The following is a 21,197-nucleotide window of genomic DNA, read 5'->3' on the forward strand; positions in this document are numbered from 1 at the left end:
GCTAGTAAGTGTCAGAAACCAAATTTGAACCCACGGATATTAATTTCCCTTACTTCAAACACAGCACACTATCCACTGTGCCACTCACCTGCGTCTTATGTATTTTTTTATTATTTCCCCAAGTTACATGTAAAAACAAATTTTCACATCGATTTTTAAAGCTTTGTGTTCTAAATTCTCTTCCTCCTTTCCCACCTCTCCTTAAGAACTCAAGCAATTCAATATAAGCATTTCCGAATATATTCAACAAGTATTTGTGGTTGAGAACTCATGAGCACTTTGTGCAACACAGTTTGTTAAATGCATTAGGGGTTCTTAACCTTTGTTGTGGTCTCCTTTGGTGGGCAATCTAGGGGTAGCCTATGGACCCCTTCTCAGACTTGTTAAGTGAATAAAACTCATTGGATTACAGAAGAAACCAGTTATATTGCACTGCTTATCCCCTCCCAAAATTTTTAAAGTTCATGGACCCCAGCTTACAAACCCCTTCAAAGGATATAAAGATGTATAAGAAATAAAATCCTTATATGAAGGGCTATAGAACTTTGCATGCCATTTGATCCAGCAATACCACTACTAGATTTATATCCCAAAGACTCCCCCCCCCAAAAAAAAAAGAGAGTAAAAGACCTATTTGTACAAAAACATTTATAACAGCTCTTTTTGCAGTGGCTAGGAAACTGAAAAGCAAAGGAATGCCCATCATTTGGGAAATGGCTAAACAAGCTTTGGTATAAGATGGTGATGGAATATTATTGTGCTATAAGAATTCAGAAAGGCCTGGAAAGACGTGTATGAACTGATGTATAGTGAAGTGAGCAGAACCAAGAGAATGTTGTGCACAGTGACAGCAATATTATTTGATGAAGAACTGTGAGTGATTTAACTAATCTCAGCAATAAAATGATCTAAGACTATCCCAAAGGACTAATGATGAAGCCTACCACCCACCTCCAAAGAAAGAACTGATACTGATGGAACAGACTGAAGCATGCTATTTTTCACTTTCATTTCTTTTATTAGTTTTCTTGTACAAAATTGCAAGGTTTACATACTTGCATATATACATATATATAAATATATAAAACCCATATCTGATTGCTTACCACCTCAGGGAGGGGAGGGGAGGGAAGGAGGGATAAAATTTGGAACTCAAAACTTTAAATAAAGGAGTGTTTACTGAGAAAAAAAATTTAAAAGAAATAAATAGAATTTTAAGAAGAAATACAATCCTTGCCTTCATAGAAGTTTATGGATCATCACAAAGTCTAGATTTAGAGCTAGAAGGAGCTAAGAAGTCATCTAGTACAACCCCCTCATTTTACAAATAAGGAAACTGAGGCCAAGGGATATTAAATGGCCTGGTCACACAGGTAATAAGGTAATAATACCTGCAGAATGTCACAGAGCTAATAAGTTTGAGGTGGGATTTATTTATTTATTTGGGGGGGGGAGTAATCGGGGTTAAGTGACTTGCCCAGGGTCACACAGCTATGAGGTGGGATTTAAACCTAAATATTGACTCCTAAAATACAGTTCTGGTTATGTCACTCCACTATTCAATAAACTCCAGTGGCTCACTGTTACCTCCAAGATCAGATACAAATTCTCTGCATGGCATTCAAAGCCCTTCATAATCTGCCCCCCTTCCTCCTACACTTCCAGTCTCCTTACACCTTACTCCCCCTCCAACACACTCTGAAACAGTGACACCACATTTCTACTGGCTGTCTCCTGTGCCTGGAATTCTCTCCCTCCTCTTCTCTGCCTTCTGGCTTCCCTACCTTCTAGCATCTCAGTTAAAATCCCAACTTCTGCAAGAAGCCTGTCCTGACCCTCCTTAATGCTAGCATCATCCCTCTATCGACTCTCTCCAAATTTGTCCTGTGTACATGGCTGCTACAGAGTTGTTTTCATTTCTCCTCCATTAGACTATGAACTCCTTGAGATCAGAGGCTGTTTTTGCCCTTTTTTCTATTCTTACTCCTTAGTACAGCACTTGGCACAGAGTAACTGTTTAATCAATTTTTGTTGACTCATTGCTTTTCTCATTGAGGTAACCTTCTATTAAAAGTTCACATTTACCTGGGACTTTAAAGTTAGCAAGAAAGACTTTATACATGTGATCTCATCCTCATAACAATTCTAGAAAGTAAGTGCTATTATTATCCCCATTTTACAGAGAAGAAAACTTATTCAATAGTTTAAGTGAGATCCTGAGAGTCATACAGCTAATAAGTTTGAAGTAGGATTCAAACCCAAATCTTGATTCCATGTATAATACTCCATCCAGTAGATTTTTATTTTTTATATATACTTTGTATTTATTACTTGCATGTTTATTGTACCTACCAGGTATCCTACAAGAATATAAGCTTTTGTTGTTGTTGTTGTTTGGTTTTTGGTTTTTGGTGGGGCAATGAGGGTTAAGTGACTTGCCCAGGGTCACACAGCTAGTAAGTGTCAAATGTCTGAGGTTGGATTTGAACTCAGGTCCTCTTGAATCCAGGGCCGGTGCTTTATCCACTCTGCCACCTGGCTGCCCTGAATTAATTTTTTTTTCCTTGGGGATAGGAAGTTGGACTATCTGAGCTAAGACTCATAGTCAAGCAATTCCCCAAACAAGCAATGTTTAGGGAACAGTGAAACTGGCTAGGGAGAGAGGACAAGAGGGCTTTAAGGAATACTAACAATTAAGTCTGAAAAAATCAGTTGGGGCCAGTGTGTAAAGGGTTGAGTAGTAAGATAACATGTGCTTTGTGTTTGGGTTTCAGGTGAATTGACCGAAAAGAAGAAAGATTAAAGTAGAGAGATCATTTGGGAGGTTCAAGCATTGAGATGATAAAGGATAGAACTAGTAGTGTGGCCATAGAAACGAAAGAAAAAAAAAAAGGATGAATAGAGAAGATATTGCAAGGGAAGAAATTGGCAACTGATGGAATATGCTCAAAGAGTTCACAATCCTATTGCAACTGATTTATCAAAACATGATAGGATTTGTTATTATTATAAAACATAATAAGAATACAACTTCATAAGCTAAAATACAAAAGGATAAGCTTAACCACATTGGGTCAGAGTAATGCCCCAAAAGGCACTGTTTTTCATGGTGTCAACAAGGAACGTTTAGAGGGAGATCATGTTTCTAAGTTCCTTGATATCCACCTGGAAGATTAGACATATCTCTCCCCCCAAAAAAACTCCCGCTTTCATTTGATGGCTGTTAGTGATCTATCATCCATGAATTTATCTAAGCCTTTAAAAATCTATTCATATATTCAGCCTCTACCAGCTCTTGGGTTAATGAGTTCTAGATTTACACAGTATGAAGCTGTGCGCTTCCTCAAATTGACCTAAATTTCCCTTTGTTTGGTTTTCAAGGGGGTAGGAGTTAGTGTTGGGGGGGGGGGTTGTGATCCAGGATTTGGAACAAACCCACGTTTACTTTTTCTACGTTGTTCGTCATTTTATAGAATTAGATTTCATGACTTTCCATATTAGAGATGTCAATAATTTTAGCCTGCAACTTCTCTCCTGCCTCCCCCTCCAATTATAGTAAAATTTGGAAGTCCTGGGGTTGATCAGTTCCCGAAGTTGCAAATATAAAGGTTCAGAGATGGTATGGCTGGCTATGATATTGTGGAAGCCTATTATCTTGGGTCCAGGACACATCAAATGAAGAGACATTTCCTATATATAGCTGACTGTTTGGGTAGTTCTAATGCCCACACTTTTCTACCTTATGAATATTCACATTATATCATTCCAGCTACAATTTTTTGTTTTGTTTTTTGTTTTTAGTGAGGCAATTGGGGTTAAGTGACTTGCCCAGGGTCACACAGCTAGTAAGTGTTAAGTGTCTGAGGTCGGATTTGAACTCAGGTACTCCTGACTCCAGGGCCGGTGCTCTATCCACTGCGCCACCTAGCTGCCCTACAATTACTTTTTAAAAAATTAAATTTAAAATTTTGGTTATATTTTAAGTTCTAAACTGTCTCCCTCCTCTCCCCCCCCCACACACACACACTAGAGGCCACCATTTCTTTCTCTCTGTCTCTGTCTCTGTCTCTCTCTCTCTCTCTCTCTCTCTCTCTCTCTCTCTCTCTCTCTCTCTCTCACTCACACACACACACACACACACACACACACACAAAGAGAGAGAAAGAGATCTGTATGTGTATATGTGAAACCATACTATGCATACCTCTATTTATCAGTTCTTTCTCTGGAACTGGATAGCATCTTCTTTCACAGGTCTTTTGTAGTTGATTTAAGTATTTGTAATACTGTGTGCTAGCTCATGCTGTTGGTCTCCTCCCCAAAAGGGTGGTCCTAAAAAAAACTGGCGTCTCTCCATTATCTAACCGACTGTTAAAACTTTTTTACCACAGGATAACTTAGTCATTCACAGTTACTCTTCAAACAACATTGCTGTTACTGTATACAACATTCACTTGGTTCTGTGCATATCACTCTTCATTATTTCATGCAAGGCTTTCCATGTTTTTCTAAAATCTACCTGTTCATTATTTTTTACAGCACAGTACTGACCTATAAAATGACTTTCAAATAAACAAAGCACTCTCCACTATTCCTTTGGACCATTATTTGTTAGGAAAATGGTACAATGGACAGAGCACTGTACTTGGAATCAGGAAGGCCTGGGTTTGAATCCTGCCTCAGATACTCTCTGCCTATGTAAACCCAGGCAAGTCATTTAACCTCTGTGGGCCTCAGTTTCCTCATGCAAAATGAGGGGGGAGGTGAACTTGGTGACTACTAAGGCCCCTGGTGATCTATGATCTTGGGAGCAGGTGCCTAGAGACTCTCCATGTATGTTTTTATCTGGTGCTTTGCCCATATTCCAGCATCAGAAGAGAGCAGAAGTGGGAAAAGAAATTAACAATTAAAAGCACTTGACTCAGAATCTCTTGGTTATTTCAAGTTCCTCTCTTCCAAACTCCTCTAGTTTTAATCTATCCATCCTGAAAGGGCAATGACCAGAACTGTGCCAAGGATTCTCCATAAGGAAGCACCATAGACTTGGGCAAGACTAGGATAATGCTTTGCTTCCAATTCCCTTGCTGAAGACAAAAATGCCAAGATTTTTCTTGACCCATTTTTTTTGTGTGCACAGCCACACATTTGGGCAATGTTTTCAGAGGACAGTCTACGATAACTCCCTGATCCTTTTCTTGGGTTGTAAGTACAAGCTCAGAGTTCATCATCACACAAATCTAGTTGGGATTCTTTTTCCCAAAATGCACTTGGTCATGCCAAGTCATCTCCATTTTTCTCCTCAGTTATGCAGAGAAATTCCCCTGGGAACAACCACCCTGACATTATAAAGTATAACTTGGATGAGTTGAACAAATTTCTTGACAATTTACAGGATAAACTGGGGGAAGGGGAGAGGGTGAGTATTTCTGGAAATAATTATGATTTAAAAACAAAAATTCTCAATAAAAAATTGTATCGAACATAGAGTAGATAACTGGGATGGAAATGCAACATAGTACAGAATAAATAACACTATTTTGAATCAGAGGACTTGAGTGCAAATTCTGACTCTTTTGCACATAAAGCTGGGTGACCTTGAGCAAATAACTTAACCTCTCTGGACCTCCATTTCCTCATCTTGAACTAAATAGGTCTCCTAACACTTGATCTTCTAGCTTTAAAATCTACTATTCTAGTAAGTTATCCATGGGAAGACTTGTCTGGTAAAATCTAGTAAGGTTTTAAAACTTATTTGCAGATGAGAAGCATTAATTATTTATCTGGTAGGAAGCTACAAAATTACCCTCCCTGACCCCTTTTTGGTGGGTTCCATGTAGGGAGGGAAAGGAGAATCTCCTCTTCTCAACTTAATTAGATGAGGGAACAGAAGGAAACAGGGAACACATTCTCCTCAAGGTTAAAACTGGCCTGTGTTTATTTATGAAGCTAACTACTGTGGGGATAATTTTTCTTATTTGACTTATTGATATGTGACTTTGGGGTTATATCATTCTTCAAAACAAAAAGAGCAGAACAGACTTTGGCATCATAGAAAGCTGGGGCTTTTGGAGGGAGTATGGTATTAACATATAAAGCAGTATGTAAACTTGGAGTCAGGATATCAGGGATAAAATCCTGCATAAGATACCTACTAACTGTGAGACCCTGAGCAGGTCATTTAACTTCTTAGACTCTGTGTTTTCTTATCTGTAAAATGGGGATAATATCCAAGTGACTTTATACAAATAAGAGTTATTATTATTACTAGACCTAATGGTTTTCATCACTGGTCATTATCCTTAATCCCTTTTAGCATTATTTTCATTTAATTATTATGGTCTGGGGCAGCTAGGTGGCGAAGTGGATAGAGCACCGGCCCTGGAGTCAGGAGGACCTGAATTCAAATCCGACCTCAGACACTTAACACTTACTACCTGTGTGACCATGGGCAAGTCACTTAACCCCAATTGCCTTGCCAAAAAAAAATCCTAATTATTATGGTCTTTTATTATTCTTTCAATACCTTTTCAATTCTTCTGATTAAAGCAGTGAAAAGCTTCAGTTACTTACCAATTGTCTTTAATATCAACTAACTCCTTTAATAAGGGCAGCTACGTGCCACACTCAATAGAGTGCCAGGCCAGGAGTCAGGAAGACCTACATTCAAATCCAGCTTCAGACATTTTTTAGCTGCATGACTTTGGGCAAGTCACTTGATCCTGTTTGCCTGAGTTCCTCATCTGTAAAATGAGCCGGAGAAGGAAATGGCAAACCATTCCAGTATCTTTGCCAAGAAAACTCCAAATGGGGTCATGGACAGTCAGACACGATTGAAATGACTGAATAACAACTCCTCCAATAAGAAAGACAAAAACTGAGAGCAAGATACAAAGGTATGGGGGGGGCAGCTGAAGTGATAACAAGGGTCAAGCAACAGTGAAAATTCAAAAACAAGAATATTAAATGCATGAATCAGGAAGGCAAATTCGGGATTATTAATATTGTGTGAGATAACAAGATAAATTTCTCAAACCTACCCTCTAGCTCTGGCTTCTAATTGAAGGCTAGGAAGGAGGCAGAAATCAGATGGTGAAGTAGGGAAGAAATTAGGAATAAAAGTACTCCCTTTATGACCTCAGACAAGTCACTTAATTTCTGTGGACCTCAGTTTCCTCAACTGTAAATGAGGAAATTAGACTGATTGCTTTCTAAGGCCCCTTCCAACTCAAGATCTGTGATCCCATACAATGCTTTAATTTAAGTCCTGGTTTTAGGAATATGTAATCATGAACCTGATCACAAAAAACATGACATTCTCAGCTACAGAGGTAAATAACCTCATAATGATAGAAAATGAAATTACCTTGCAGCAACTGGGCTGTTGCTTGAATAGGATTCACAAAAACCGAAAGCCAAGAAACTGAAATGCAAGGAGACTATTATTAGAAGACAGTAATATTGCAGATATTTTAAAATAATTTTGCAAGTAAACCATCTAAAGATAAAGGTCACCAGTTTTGAAATAAATGCCTATTGGTCAAACCCATCGTCTCAGAGGAGAGAATCTGACAGAATCTCCTGATTCCCACTCCCTGCTATTCTTTCCACCAGACCCAGCTATATCCATATTAATTGAATTCCCCCTTCTCTACACATATCTGCTATTATTTGGATCAGGAAACAAATCAGATTAAAGGCCTTTTCAAATGCCAAAAGTCAGCCAATTTTAAATCTCTGTTCCTAATGGACTCTTAAAATAGCATCCATTGACTAAATCTTATAGTTGCTGTCACCATCAATCAGAAGAATTCAATTACTCCATAAGAACAAGATGCCAATGTTAGTTTTGAGTTTGCCAATGAAACCTTTAAAGAGGTAGGTTAAAATGAAAAGGACGCAGTTTATGAAAGAGTTAACAACTGTTCCCCAAAAGTATGTACATGGGACACTGGAGAAAGTGTTAGTTGTGGAGTCAGAGGATCTAGGTTAGAGTTCTGACTCTTTTATTTACTACCTGAATGACATTGGGCAAGTCATAATCTCTGGGCCTCAGTTTCCTGAACTCTAAAATGAGGGAAGGTGGACGAGATCAGGGCTTCTTAAGCTTTTTCCACTTGCAAGGCCTTTTCACCCAAGAAATTTTTACATGACCCCAGGTATACAGGCGTATAAAATAGGTATACATAACCTTTTACTATTGCCAAATTTTTTGTGATCCCCACACTCAGTTACTCGACTCCATATAGAGCCATGACCCACAGTTTAAGTAGCTAGGGACTAGATGACCTTTAAGGTCCCTTCTAAGGTCCTAAGTTGACCAAGGTCAAGATGTTATGAGTTTACCTTCAAAATACATGATGGCAGAACTTTGGGACTTTAAGTTTCAATTTGATTTTACTCATGCTGAACCAAGAGTTGATATTATTTATCTTTTGTTTTTTGGGTTTTGGGTTTTTTTGGTTTTTTGGTTTTTTTTTAGTGAGGCAATTGGGGTTAAGTGACTTGCCCAGAGTCACACAGCTAGTAAGTATTAAGTGTCTGAGACCGGATTTGAACTCAGGTCCTCCTGACTCCAGGGCCGGTGCTCTATCCACTGTGCCACCTAGCTGCCCCAATATTATTTATCTTAAAAATAAACAAATAATTTTTAAAGATATTATTTATCTTATATCAGTAGAAAAATCCCTTACATCACCAAAAGGTGATGTTTCTTCTTAAGTATCTCCTTTCCATTTAGCCCCTCTTTTAATGTCCTTTTGTTACAGATATAGCCAGTGTTTCCAGATTCCTCTGTCTCTTACAGTTTCTTTTTATGTTGCTTTGTGTCTCATCTCATTTCCATGCCATATCCCTTAATTGCCTGTCCTTTCAGAGTGAGTTTCTATAGTTATTGAATAGTTTGTGTTCCTTGTTCTTAAAGTTAGAGGAACATTTTCTATTTCATTTCTTAAAAACCCAACGAAGGTCTAGAACTCATATTATAGGAAGGTTAAGGAAAAGCTGGAGTAGATCCTGAAGAAGAAGGTCAAGGAGAATTAAAAGACTGAATAATATATCTTATGAGGAGGACTGGTTGAAGGAGCTGGGGGTGGGTGTTTGGCCAAGAGATGAGACCCTTTCTATTTTGAAGTAGTTGAAGTAGATAAGAAATTAGATTTCTGCTTGCCCCTAGAGAGCAGAACAAAGAGCAATTGGTCTAAGCTGCAGAGAGTTATAAAGACTTGATATAAGGAAAACCTCCCTAATAATCAGAAGTGTCCTAAAATAGAAAGAGCTACCTCAGGACTCAGGGGAATTCATCTCACTAGAGGTCTGAAAACAGACATTGGATAACCAAGTATGTTGCTGAAGTGATTATGGTTCTATTCCAAGCTGAAAAAGATGGCCTCCCCTCATTTCTCAAATATATAGAGAACTGAGTCACATTCATTAGAATACAAATCATTCCCTAATTGACAAATTTGTCAAAGGATATGAACAGCACTAAGACCAGGTGGGATTTATACCAGGAATGTAGGGCTGATTCAATATTAGAAAAACTATCAGTATAATTGACTATATCAATAACAAAGACAACAGAAGTCATATGATTTTATCAATAAATCCAGAAAAAGCCTTTGAAAAAATACAACACCCATTCCTATTAAAACACTATAGAGGGGGGGCAGCTAGATGGCGCAGTGGATAGAGCACCGGCCCTGGAGTCAGGAGTACCTGAGTTCAAATCCGGCCTCAGACACTTAACACTTACTAGCTGTGTGACCCTGGGCAAGTCACTTAACCCCAATTGCCTCACTAAAAAAAAAAAAAACACACTATAGAGGGGCAGCTAAGTGGCGCAGTGGTAAAGCACTGGCCCTGGACTCAGTAGTACCTGAGTTCAAATCCGGCCTCAGACACTTAACACTTACTAGCTATGTGACCCTGGGCAAGTCACTTAACCCCAATTGCCTCACTAAAAAAAAAAAACAACACACTATAGAGGAGGGGCAGCTAGGTAGTGCAGTGGATAGAGCACTGGCCCTGGAGTCAGGAGGACCTGAGTTCAAATCTGGCCTCAGACACCTAACACTTATTAGCTGTGTGACCCTGGGCAAGTCACTTAACCTCAAATGCCTCAACAAAAAAAAAAAACAACAACAACAAAAACCCCACTATAGAACATAGAAATAAATGGAACTTACCTTAAAATGATAAGTAATATTTATCTAAAACCATCAGCTAGCATTATCTGTAATGGGGACAAGCTAGAGGCCTCTCCAATATAATCAGGGGTGAAGCAAAGATGGCCATTATCACCTCTATTATGTAATGTTGTACTAAAAATGTTAGCTATAACAAGAAGAGAAGAAAAAAATTAAAGGACTTAGAATAGGTAATGAGGAAACAAAACTATCACTCTTTGCAGATGATATGATATTTAGAAAATCCTAAAGACTCAACTAAAAACCACTTAAAATTATTAACAACTTTAGTAAAGTTGCAGGATACAAAATAAACCCACATAAATCATCAGCATTTCTATATATTACTAATGAAGTCTAATAACAACAGCTAGAAAGAGAAATTTCATTTAAAAATAACCAAACAATATAAAATATTTGGGAGTCTACCAGCCAAGACAAACACAGGAACTATATAACCAGAACTACAAAACACTTTTCACACAAATAAAGTCAGATCTAAACAATTGGAAAAATATTAATTGCTCATGGGTAGGACAAACCTATAGACTCCTCAATAATGTTTTAAATGCATAAAATAAAATACACATGGTTGTGAAGGAAGCCAATTCTATTGAAACCCAGTTACCAAGTTTTTTTAAGTTCATACACACTCCTCCAAGAATCCTGCTATTGAAAAAATTGCTTTTTATTTATATGCTTCATAGAAAATACACATGTATGTGTGTATACAACACATATTCCCTTCACCAAAGTCTCACTATGATGCCAGGCAAGTTCTAGTAGAGCTTACCATCCTGTTCTTCTGAAGATGGGTTCAATGATGGGCTGTATACCTACCTATTGTCTGACCAACTTCACTAAATTCAAAGAGATTCCTCAGCGAGTGGTCAAAAGGATTATTCATTTTTTCAGCTACAGCACTCAAAGACCTAAGGCATAGAATGATTGCAATCTGTATCAGTGGAAGGAATATTCATAACAAAGAAATCATAATACTAAGAAAGAATGAAGTTTATACATGTGTATCTATTTATTGCTGTTCAGTCACGTCCAACTCTTTGTGACCTCATTTGGGGTTTTCTTGGCAAAGACATTGGAATGGTTTGCCATTTCCTTCTCCAGCTCATTTTACATATGAGGAAACTGAAAGTGACTTGCCCAGGGTAACGTAACTAGTAAGTGTCTAAAGCTAGATTTGAACTCAGAAAGATGAGCCTTCCTGACTTCAGGCCTGACATTTTATCCACTGTGCCACCTCACTGCCCTTGTGTATGAATATATACATGCACACACACACACACCATACATACATATATATATGTATATATATGTATGTATGTATGTATGTATGTATATTTTTAAATATCTCAACATTTCCATTTCTCATTCAGCCTTATTTTAGAAAGGACAGGTGGGGCAGCTAGGTGGCGCAGTGGATAGAGCACCGGCCCTGGAGTCAGGAGTACCTGAGTTCAAATCTGGCCTTAGACACTTAACCCTTACTAGCTGGTGACCCTGGGCAAGTCACTTAACCCCAATTGCCTCACTAAAAAAAAAAAAAGAAAGAAAGAAAAGAAAAGAAAAGACAGGTTCTGGGCAAGTCACTTAACCCTCATTGCCACACCAAAAAAAATACAAAATACAAAATTAAAAAAAAAAATAGAAAGGACAGGTTCACATAAACAAAAGGATTTTCTGAACTTGAAGTATAATATTGAGAGAAGCAGCATGGCACAGTGTATAGAGGGCTGGATTTAAAAGTCAGAAAGACCTTGGTTCAACCCATACCTCTAATACATACTAGCTTTATGACCATGAGTAAGTCTCTTAAACTCTTGTTACTTGGCAACTTTGTGAGACTAAGTTACAGATAAGAAAATCTGTGTTGGCAAAGGAAGCTTCCAAATGAAATTCCCACATTAATGAAATCACAAATCTGTACCATGAAATTGAAATATGCATATCTGTCTATATGATAGACATGTGTGTATATAAGTGTAAATATACGTGCATGTCGATACAATGTACACATGCACGTATATATTATATATGTGTGTATATTTTTTAAAGTTTGAAACCATTAAGAGAATAGCTACATGTAATTTTGTGTGTGTGATATGTTGGTGTGGGACCCCCACCTAGGAAGATCTCAACTCATCTATAGCTTTACTGTTTCAGAGAGTTAAGACCTGTTGAGATTAAGTGGCTTTTCTTCAAGTTTGAAAATGTCAAGAGTTGGGACTTAAACCCAGGTCCTTTTGACTCCATGTACAGCCATCTCTTCTTGTTTCTACCGAATGAATTTAGTGTCAAAGCATCAAATAAAGAATGAGTGATCCACAAAATGTTGATCAGACCATGAACAAAATGTCACAGCTACCAATGCTTCCTCTCACCTCCCCTAACAGCCCTGGTCATTATAGTTTTGCCATGACTTTTAGACCAGTCCCAAGTCAACTGAGTAACTCACTATTGGGTCGGAGCAGGACATTTAGGATTACACCATTGTGACTTTAGCAGTGTCAAGTTGAGCCAGACCATCAAAAAATTATGGCAGTTCCCTATGGAAGAACAGATGGTTTGTCAGCTGTCCTTTTCCCATCCTGCTGCTTCAGGTTAAATGGAAGTCAATGAGATGATGGAAAGTGACCAATGATGAGATGTTTCTTCTCAGTGTAGAAAGACTGACAAAGGACATAGAACAGTGAAAATCAAAAATAGACTGAGATTGAAGGGAAAATAAAAGATTTTTTAAAAATAGAAATAGGAAAACTGGAAGGAAACTTTTCCTTCTTCATTTGCATTAATGGTGGGAGAAATTAAGTTTTAAAAATTTAAATGAAATGGAGAAAAGATGAATTCAGCATTTATTTTGGAAAGTCAATCATTATTTAAAAACAACACTGGTTTTTTACCAGAATACCTAGGTTTCAGCACCAGTTCCAATGCTTGCAGTATAAACCTGGACAAGTCACTTAACTTACCTAAGCTTCAGTTCCTCCATCTATAAAAATGGAGATAATCACATACTTGAACTTCCTATCTTACAGGGATGCTTAGGGGAAAGCAGTACTTAAACATGAAGGTTCTACCTCATTGCGTTGTTTAATGTATGAACAAGTGAGTGCTGATGAAGTTGTAAAAAGCCACCATTTTTTTCTCAGTAGCCTGAACACCTGAATTTCCCAGACAACTGAATGATCTGTGTAACTTTTCAACCATCTACTTCACTTAGAATATGTTCAATAGCAGCTAAAGTTTTGAGATAAAAGACTCAGTTCCTGATGATCCAGAAAACCACAGACAGCTGCAAATAAATATACTTGGGAGAAACCATGCACCTCAATTCTAGCAGAAAGGACTAGAATGCAATGATGGTAATAACAGGATTGAAAGGCTTAGGATGGCAATGTAAGTTTTAAAATCCAGTCAGAATTGAGGGAACACACACACACACACACACACACACACACACACACCATGTCATGAAAAAGGAATGACATCTTCACACAAATTGCTAAGAACAAAAGCCTTTAGAAATAATCAAATTGACGTTAGTTCAGTCAGCATGCTAACCTCAAACTCTAATTTTCCTCTGAAACTTGCAGAGATCTTTGAAGCCCGGAATTGTCACCAACTTCAAAAGGAACTTGGCATGTAAAGGAGACTCATGAGGGAAATCTGGCTTGAAGATAAAGGGAGAATTGGCAAATTCATTCGGTGATTAATTATATGATAAAAACCACAGGATCCGGCATTCAAATCCAAAAATCAAACCACCTAGAGGATGAGAAAACCACAAGTCTAGTGTGAGGATAAGGACACCCCGAATGGATTAAAACAAGGGGGCCTGTCAAATTTAATTCTCTGTTGTTTGGGAATAGAATAGCCAAACAAACTTATTCCACTCCCAGTTGTTGTGCAGATAGTTGGTGCTGGGGAGTCAGAAAGACCCAAGTTCAGCTCCAGTCTTAGATACCTTGACTGGGCTATGTAATTCTGTTGCTGTTGTTCTGCCATCTGCAATTGTATTTCCTTAGGAAAGAATTGTTGTCATTATTTCAGTCGTGTTTGACTCTCTGTGATCCCATTTGGCATTTTCTTGGCAAAGATACTATAGTGGTTTGCCAATTGCTTCCCAGCTCATCTTTTTCAGATGGGGAAACCAAGGCAATCAGGATTAAATGACTTGCCCAGGGTCACATAACTAAATAAGTGTCTGAGGCCAGATTTGAACTCAGGGATATGAATCTTCTGAACTCCAGGTCTCACACTCAATCCACTGTGCCACCTAGCTGTCCATGTGACCCTGGGCAAACTATTTAGCCCCTCTTTGCCCTAGCTTCCTCATCTTTAAAACAGGGGTAATAATAGTATCTACCTCCCACTTTGTAACCTAAAGATGCCACTTAAGTGTTAGCTAGTATTATCTTATTGTTATTGCTTTAAATCCATTCCCCAATGAATTTATTATCTGAGAAAGCATTTAAGGAAAAAATCTTAAAGCTCAAAATATAAAAAAGAAGGAGAAATGGTAAGGTATGGGGTGAAGGGGGACTGTAAAAGGAAAACATATCCCCTTCCTATTAGCAATAAATTGATTAAAGAAACACAGTGAAAGTGTCTGGGTATACTTAATCTATTAGCAAGCAGGATGCTATTTTTATAAAACTCCTTTATTTGTAGAAAATATTTTTAAAACTCCTTATAAAATTAAAAAGAGGCAATACAAATATGTAGGAGAGGGGTTTAGATGAAATGGCATTAATGGTTAATGACTTTTCAAATGATAGCCAACATATAAAACACTCCTATTCATGAGCGCCAGCTGCCCCTTGATGAATCATCTCTGTGTTTTCTGAGTCCATATTATTTACTGTGGGAGGCAATTTGACAAGAGAAATGCCTTTCTTCCCTTCTCGTTCCTCAGCTTCTTCCCAAGTGTTGGTCAAAGGTTTCCCGAGAGTTTCTGGGAGCATCAGTGTTAACATTCCAGTCAGAAAGGCCATAATACCAACCAGCAACTAGAAGAAATAAAATAAATTGACAGGTCATTAACAAATCAATCAACAAGCATTTAATAAATGCCATGTGCCAGGCATTTCGCTAAGCACAGATAAAGATAATATAAAGGATAAGTAGGTCTTTCCGAGATGGGTATAAAAAAAGAGTTTTGAAATTTATTTCAGAAAAACACGAAGATGCTGTACTACTTTGCTCCTTCAAACCCACCAGATTTCTGGGTAAGTGGTCCAATAAGGATCTGGAATCTCTTGGGGTCACTGTAGTTTACCACTGATAGACACACTAGGGGGCAGTGTGGAACCATTTCCCTACAAATGTTCAGTGTGGATTTTGACTCGAGTTCAAGCTGAACATTAAAATAGAAATCTGACCTAATGTATTAATAATTTACATTCATATAGTACTTTAACATTTCTCATCCTTCCAATATCCTGGATTTCCAACTTGAAAAAGAACTAATGCATTCCATAAAAGAAAGGAACATTATATATTGATTAGAGAAAGGAGGGATATGGGATTCCTTAATTCCTAAGAAGGAAACCTTTTTAATGACCTGGATGAGTTAAATTAGAAAGGTAAAGATGGAACTGAAATGTGAGACATCCCTCTCAACAATAGCAAAAATAGTCAGTCAGTCTACACTGAGCATCCATGGTGTGCAGAACATGTGTTTGCTGGGATGCCAAGGCTTGTTCTTCTTTACTATTAAGGAATAGGACTTGACCTGTGATTTTATTGGCACAAGTAACTCCCTTAAGGAAAGCTCTATCAATAGAGATCAGCCAATTGAAGTAGAGAGTTACCTAAAACAGTGGTGTCCAATTCAAAAAGAAACAGATACCTGAAGGCACATGTTGACAACCCACAAATTAAAATTATCTATGTTGTACTATTTTTTTATTTAGTTAAATATTTCCCAATTACAGTTTAACATACCCTGGAGTGTTGTAGGTTGTATATTTGACATCTTTAGGCAGGAGCACTGAGATGTCAAGTGAATTACCCCGTATCACCCAGGCATATGTATCACAGGCAGGAACTGAACCCAGGTCTTCCTGGCTTCAAGACCAGCTCTACATCTACTATGCCATGCTACCTCCCATATTTATTTATTTATTTGGGATTTTTTTGTGGGACAATGAGGGTTAAGTGACTTGCCCAGGGTCACACAGCTAGTAAGTGTCAAGTGTCTGAGGCCAAATTTGAACTCAGGTTTTCCTGACTCCAGGGCCTGTACTTTATCTACTGTGTCACCTACCTGCCCCTCCCATATTTATTTTTAATTAAAATAGGCCAGGCCCTGGGGCAGCTAGGTGGCACAGTGGATAGAGCACCGGCCCTGGAGTCAGGAGTACCTGAGTTCAAATCCGGCCTTAGACACTTGACACTTACTAGCTGTGTGACCCTGGGCAAGTCACTTAACCCCAGTTGCCTCACTAAAAAAAAAAAAAAAAAAATAGGCCAGGCCCTACCATGAAACTCTTTTTCTCATGGGAAACAAGGAACCTATCACTTTAAGCCTTTCTCTTTTGGGTCAGTGTTTATGTTCTTCCCCTAACCCCTTACAGGAGTAGGACATATAGACAAACCACCACAATTGGGGAAACTGAGACTTAGAGGAGTTAAATGACTTGTCTAAGGTCACAGACAATTAGCATCAGATATAGGGTATGACCTATTTTTTCTGACTCCAGAATCAATGCTATTTCACAAGAACCACAGTCATGGGCATACTTCATATATAAGGAGACATTTATGAGACTTAGAGATATTTATGAGATCATTGAATCAAAGCTCAAAGGAATCCAGAAGTCATTCAATGCAACCTCCCCCACCCCTTACTCCAATTGAGTGATTTCCCATTTCCTATCAATTAAATAGAAATGAATATCCTCACAGCTCTTACAAAGAAACTACTGTCTCCCTGGGCATTAGGACATCCACACACACACACATAAACTTCACGAAAAATTTTGTATTATTATTGTACAAATTTCACTTTCAAAAAAATCAAAATAAAACATAAAACATAAGTTACTTGAGTTGCATTAACTGGCCAAAGAAAACATGTTCAATTATACAAAGTTAAAGGTATCATTTAAATATACAGTTATCCTTTCCACATGATAACTTTCCCCATCACAGTTTCCAATATATCATGTGTTAGCATAAGAAATTAAACGGTAATTTCAGGGGAGTTTTGCAGAAGTTACAGATGGAACTCAAGGGCCAGCAGATGACACAAAGGCTATGACCAAATACTTAACCCAAATTTTAGAATAAGGTACTTTAAACATCCCATAAAAGAAAGAGAAAAAATTCAGACTTCTCTGGTCTGAGGGGAGGGACAAAATTTTTACAAAGATTTTCCATATTGAGGGGAATGGGGGGACACCAGACCCCTAACCCCCTCAAAGTGGAAGAGATATATTAAGTTGAGATTTTTTCCCCCAGGGTTCCTAAAAGAACAGCTTTATCCAAATATAGGCTAACCTTAGAATGACATCTGATTGGAAGGGGGAAAAATGTGCATGTACATATGTGTATATGTATAGAGAGGAATAGGGATTGAACATGTGATTTCATTGGTACAGGAAACTTTTGCATCAGAAAACTACCTCCAAAAATGAATTTCAGGACTTCTCTGCAATTTTTAGTCTTGTGGATACTGAAAAATAACTGATTATAAATCATACAGCTTTTAAAATGAGCCAATTGAAGTAGAGTCGGGGATGAAACCTATATTTCAACTAATAGGGTACTATTAGTACCCTATTATCAGTAATAAAGAATCCATTTGAATTGATTAAAACAACTCTGAGATATCACCTCACACCTATTAGAGTGGCAAATATAACAAAAACAGGAAATATTGGATATTGGAGGGGATGTGGGAAAGCTGGGATGCTAATCCACTATTGGTGGAGTTGTAAAAAGATCCAAGCATTCTGGATAGCAATTTGGAACTATGACCAAAGGGCTACAGAACTGTGCATACCCTTTCATCCAACAATACCACTGCTAGGTTTATGTCCCAAAGACATCCTCATAAAAAGAAAAAAACCTATTTGTACAAAAATATTTCTAGCAGCTCTTTTTGTGGTGGCTAAGAATGAGACATCAAAGGAATGCCCATCAATTGGGGAATGGCTAAAAAAACTGTGGTCTTATGATGGTGACGGAATATTATTGTGCTATAAGAAATGACAATCACGATGACTTCAGAAAGGCTTGGAAAGACATATATGAAATGTTGTATAGTGAAGTTGTTACATTGTGCACAGAGACAACAATATTTTTTGATGAAAAATTTTTTCTCAACAATACAATGATCCAAAACAATCCCAAAGGACTATTGATGAAACATACTATCCACCTCCAAAGAAAGAAGTGATACTGATGGAACAGACTGAAGCATGCTATTTTTCACTTTCTTTCATTTTTTTCTTTTAATCAAGTTTCCTTGTACAAAATGACAAATATAGTAATGTTTTACATAATCATACATGTATAACCCATATGTGATTGCTTGCTGCCTCAGGGAGGGGAGAGGGAAGGGAGGAAAGGAGGGATAAAAAATTAGAACCCCAAACTATAAATAAAAATGTTTATTACATTTTTAAAAAAAAGAAACTTGAGAAATACACACACACACACACACACACACACACACACAAAATCCAGCACATACAGTGATCAGGCTTCTCTGATGCCAGGTGTGCCAAGTGGGAAAAAAGCAACTGTCATTAGCACCTGGTTATCAAGAAAAATGGGTTTAAATAGGAATCTGCCAAATGACTTGATTCTCCAGCACATGCCTTGTTGTGTCTTGTAGCTTCTACACCCCTCCCCTCCCCAAACCTGGTGGCATCTGCAGGAACACATGAGAAGGCCTCACCTTCTGCTATTCTGTGGCAAGATTTTGCAGTGTTTGCCCCAAGTGAAAAGAATCAGTATTTTTAGCTCTGTTGAAGAAGCAACTGAGGTACCTCAATGGCTCAGCGAATCGAGTGCTGATCACTCTGAGAGCTTCTGCAAAGGGACAGGTCGAAACCACTCTTTCCGTAACAGCAGAAAGAGGCAGAGAATTTCACTGCATTACCTACCCTATCAGCACAAAGGATCTTTCATGAGTTTGGGGTAAGTCTTCATAGTGAGGGAGATCAAATGCCTGGCTCTTCCTTCAGAAGGCCTGGCCCTAAGACAAACTGTGAAATAACCAACATTTTTTTTGAACGCGTCTTCTTGTTGTTCAGTTGTTTCAACCACGTCCTGACTCTTCATGACCCCACTTGAGGTTTTCTTGGCAAAGACACTGGAATGGTTTGCCACTTCCTTCTCCAGCTCCTTTTATAGGCAAGGAAACTGAGGCAAACAGGGTGAAGTGACTTGTCCAAGGTCACATAGCTAGTAAGTATCTGCAGCTAAATTTGAATTCAGGAAGATGAGTCTTCTTGACTTCAGACCCATCATACTTTTCACTGTACCACCTAGCTTTCCTTGCTTTAAAATAAGAAGGATCAGCTCTGAAGTTCTGTGTTTTCCTTGTCTATTTCCAATTATTGAGACCTCATTTTCTTCTTAGAAAAACCCATGCTGGGGGCAGCTAGGTGGCGCGGTAGATAAAGCACAAGCCTTGGATTCAGGAGTACTTGAGTTCAAATCCGGCCTCAGACACTTGACACTTAATAGCTGTGTGAACCTGGGCAAGTCACTTAACCCCAATTGCCCAGCAAAAAAAGAAAAAGAAAAAAAAGAACCCATGCCACCATTGTATAGTCATTTCTGACTTTTTGTGGCCCCATTTGGAATTTTCTTGGCAAAGATACTGAAGTGTTTTTCCTTTTCCTTCTCCAGCTCACTTTACAGAAAAGTAAACTGAGGCAAACAGGGTTAAGTGACTTTCCCAGGGTCACATAACTAGTAAATGTCTGCAGCCAGATTTGAACTCAGGAAGATGAGTCTTCCTGACTCAAGTACTTCTTCAACAGAGCTAAAAACACCGATTGTTTTTTCCACTCAGGGCAAACACTACAAAACCTTGCCAGAGGAAAGCAGAAAGCAAGGCACTCTCATGTGTTTCTGCAGATGACACCAGGTAGTAGAGAAGGGATGTAGAAACTACAAGACACAACAAGGCACGTACTGGAGCATGAAGCCATTTGGCAGATTCCTATTTAAACCCATTTTTCTGGTGCTAACTAGGTTTTCTGACCAGGCACCAATGGCAGTTGCTTCTTTACGATTGACACACCAGGCATCAGAGGAACCTGGTCATTGTGTGTGCTGGGTTTATATGGGAGGGAGGGAGGAGAATGATATCCTCTACCAAAGACCGGAAGATGCCTTTGGGGAAAGAGGCTTTGAAGCCCAACCCAAACTCTTACCCTCAACAACTCAAAGTAGGATCTTAGAGCTGTAGAAGAGGAAATTGAGGCCCCCAAGAGAGGAGGTGACTTGTCCAAGGTCACAAAGGTTCAATAAAGCTTTTCTGAAACTGAGGCTAAGCTGGGGTGGAGTCAAATGGAGCCTAAATCTCAGAAACCCACAAACTATTAGAATTGGAAGGGACCTCAGGGAATATTTGGGCCAACTCCCTCATTTTACAGAGAAGGGAATAAACAGACCCAGAGTTAATGTCAGAACAAGGGCTAGTACCCCGGTCTCCCAACCCCCAATCCTGCTCTTTTAGCCAAGATGTTAATATATAGTGACCTTGAGGGCACAGGGGGACTGACCCTTCCAATACCATGGCCTAACGATAAAGAGCAAGCAGCTTGAGAGAGGCCTTCAATCCTTCCAGGCACACCCTGGGCACAAGATTACCCTGTTTCCTCCCCCTGGTGGGATTTAAGCAGTTTAGGAGGACAAAGCTTCAAATGAAAGAAAAGTCCCAGGGATGGGAGGGAGCAGATGCACGACCAGGAAGAAATGGGCCTCCATGGACCCTTCTTGCCTTGCCTTGCCGCACTGGTAAAGACCTCC

General features: G+C 38.6%; 1 protein-coding gene across 1 annotated transcript in view; it reads right to left on the reverse strand.

Annotated features, from left to right (window-relative positions):
* Positions 1 to 14,894: 14,894 nt before the first annotated feature.
* Positions 14,895 to 21,197, reverse strand: part of SLC22A16 (solute carrier family 22 member 16) — a 62,963-nt gene continuing 56,660 nt past the window's right edge. Inside the window, exon 8 of the mRNA XM_044005403.1 lies at positions 14,895 to 15,211. Within this exon, the coding sequence (XP_043861338.1) occupies positions 14,999 to 15,211 (213 nt within the window). The 3' untranslated portion in view covers positions 14,895 to 14,998. The remainder of the gene's footprint in view (positions 15,212 to 21,197) is intronic.

The sequence above is a fragment of the Dromiciops gliroides genome, chromosome 4 (assembly GCF_019393635.1).
Source record: "Dromiciops gliroides isolate mDroGli1 chromosome 4, mDroGli1.pri, whole genome shotgun sequence".
NCBI lineage: Eukaryota > Metazoa > Chordata > Mammalia > Microbiotheria > Microbiotheriidae > Dromiciops > Dromiciops gliroides.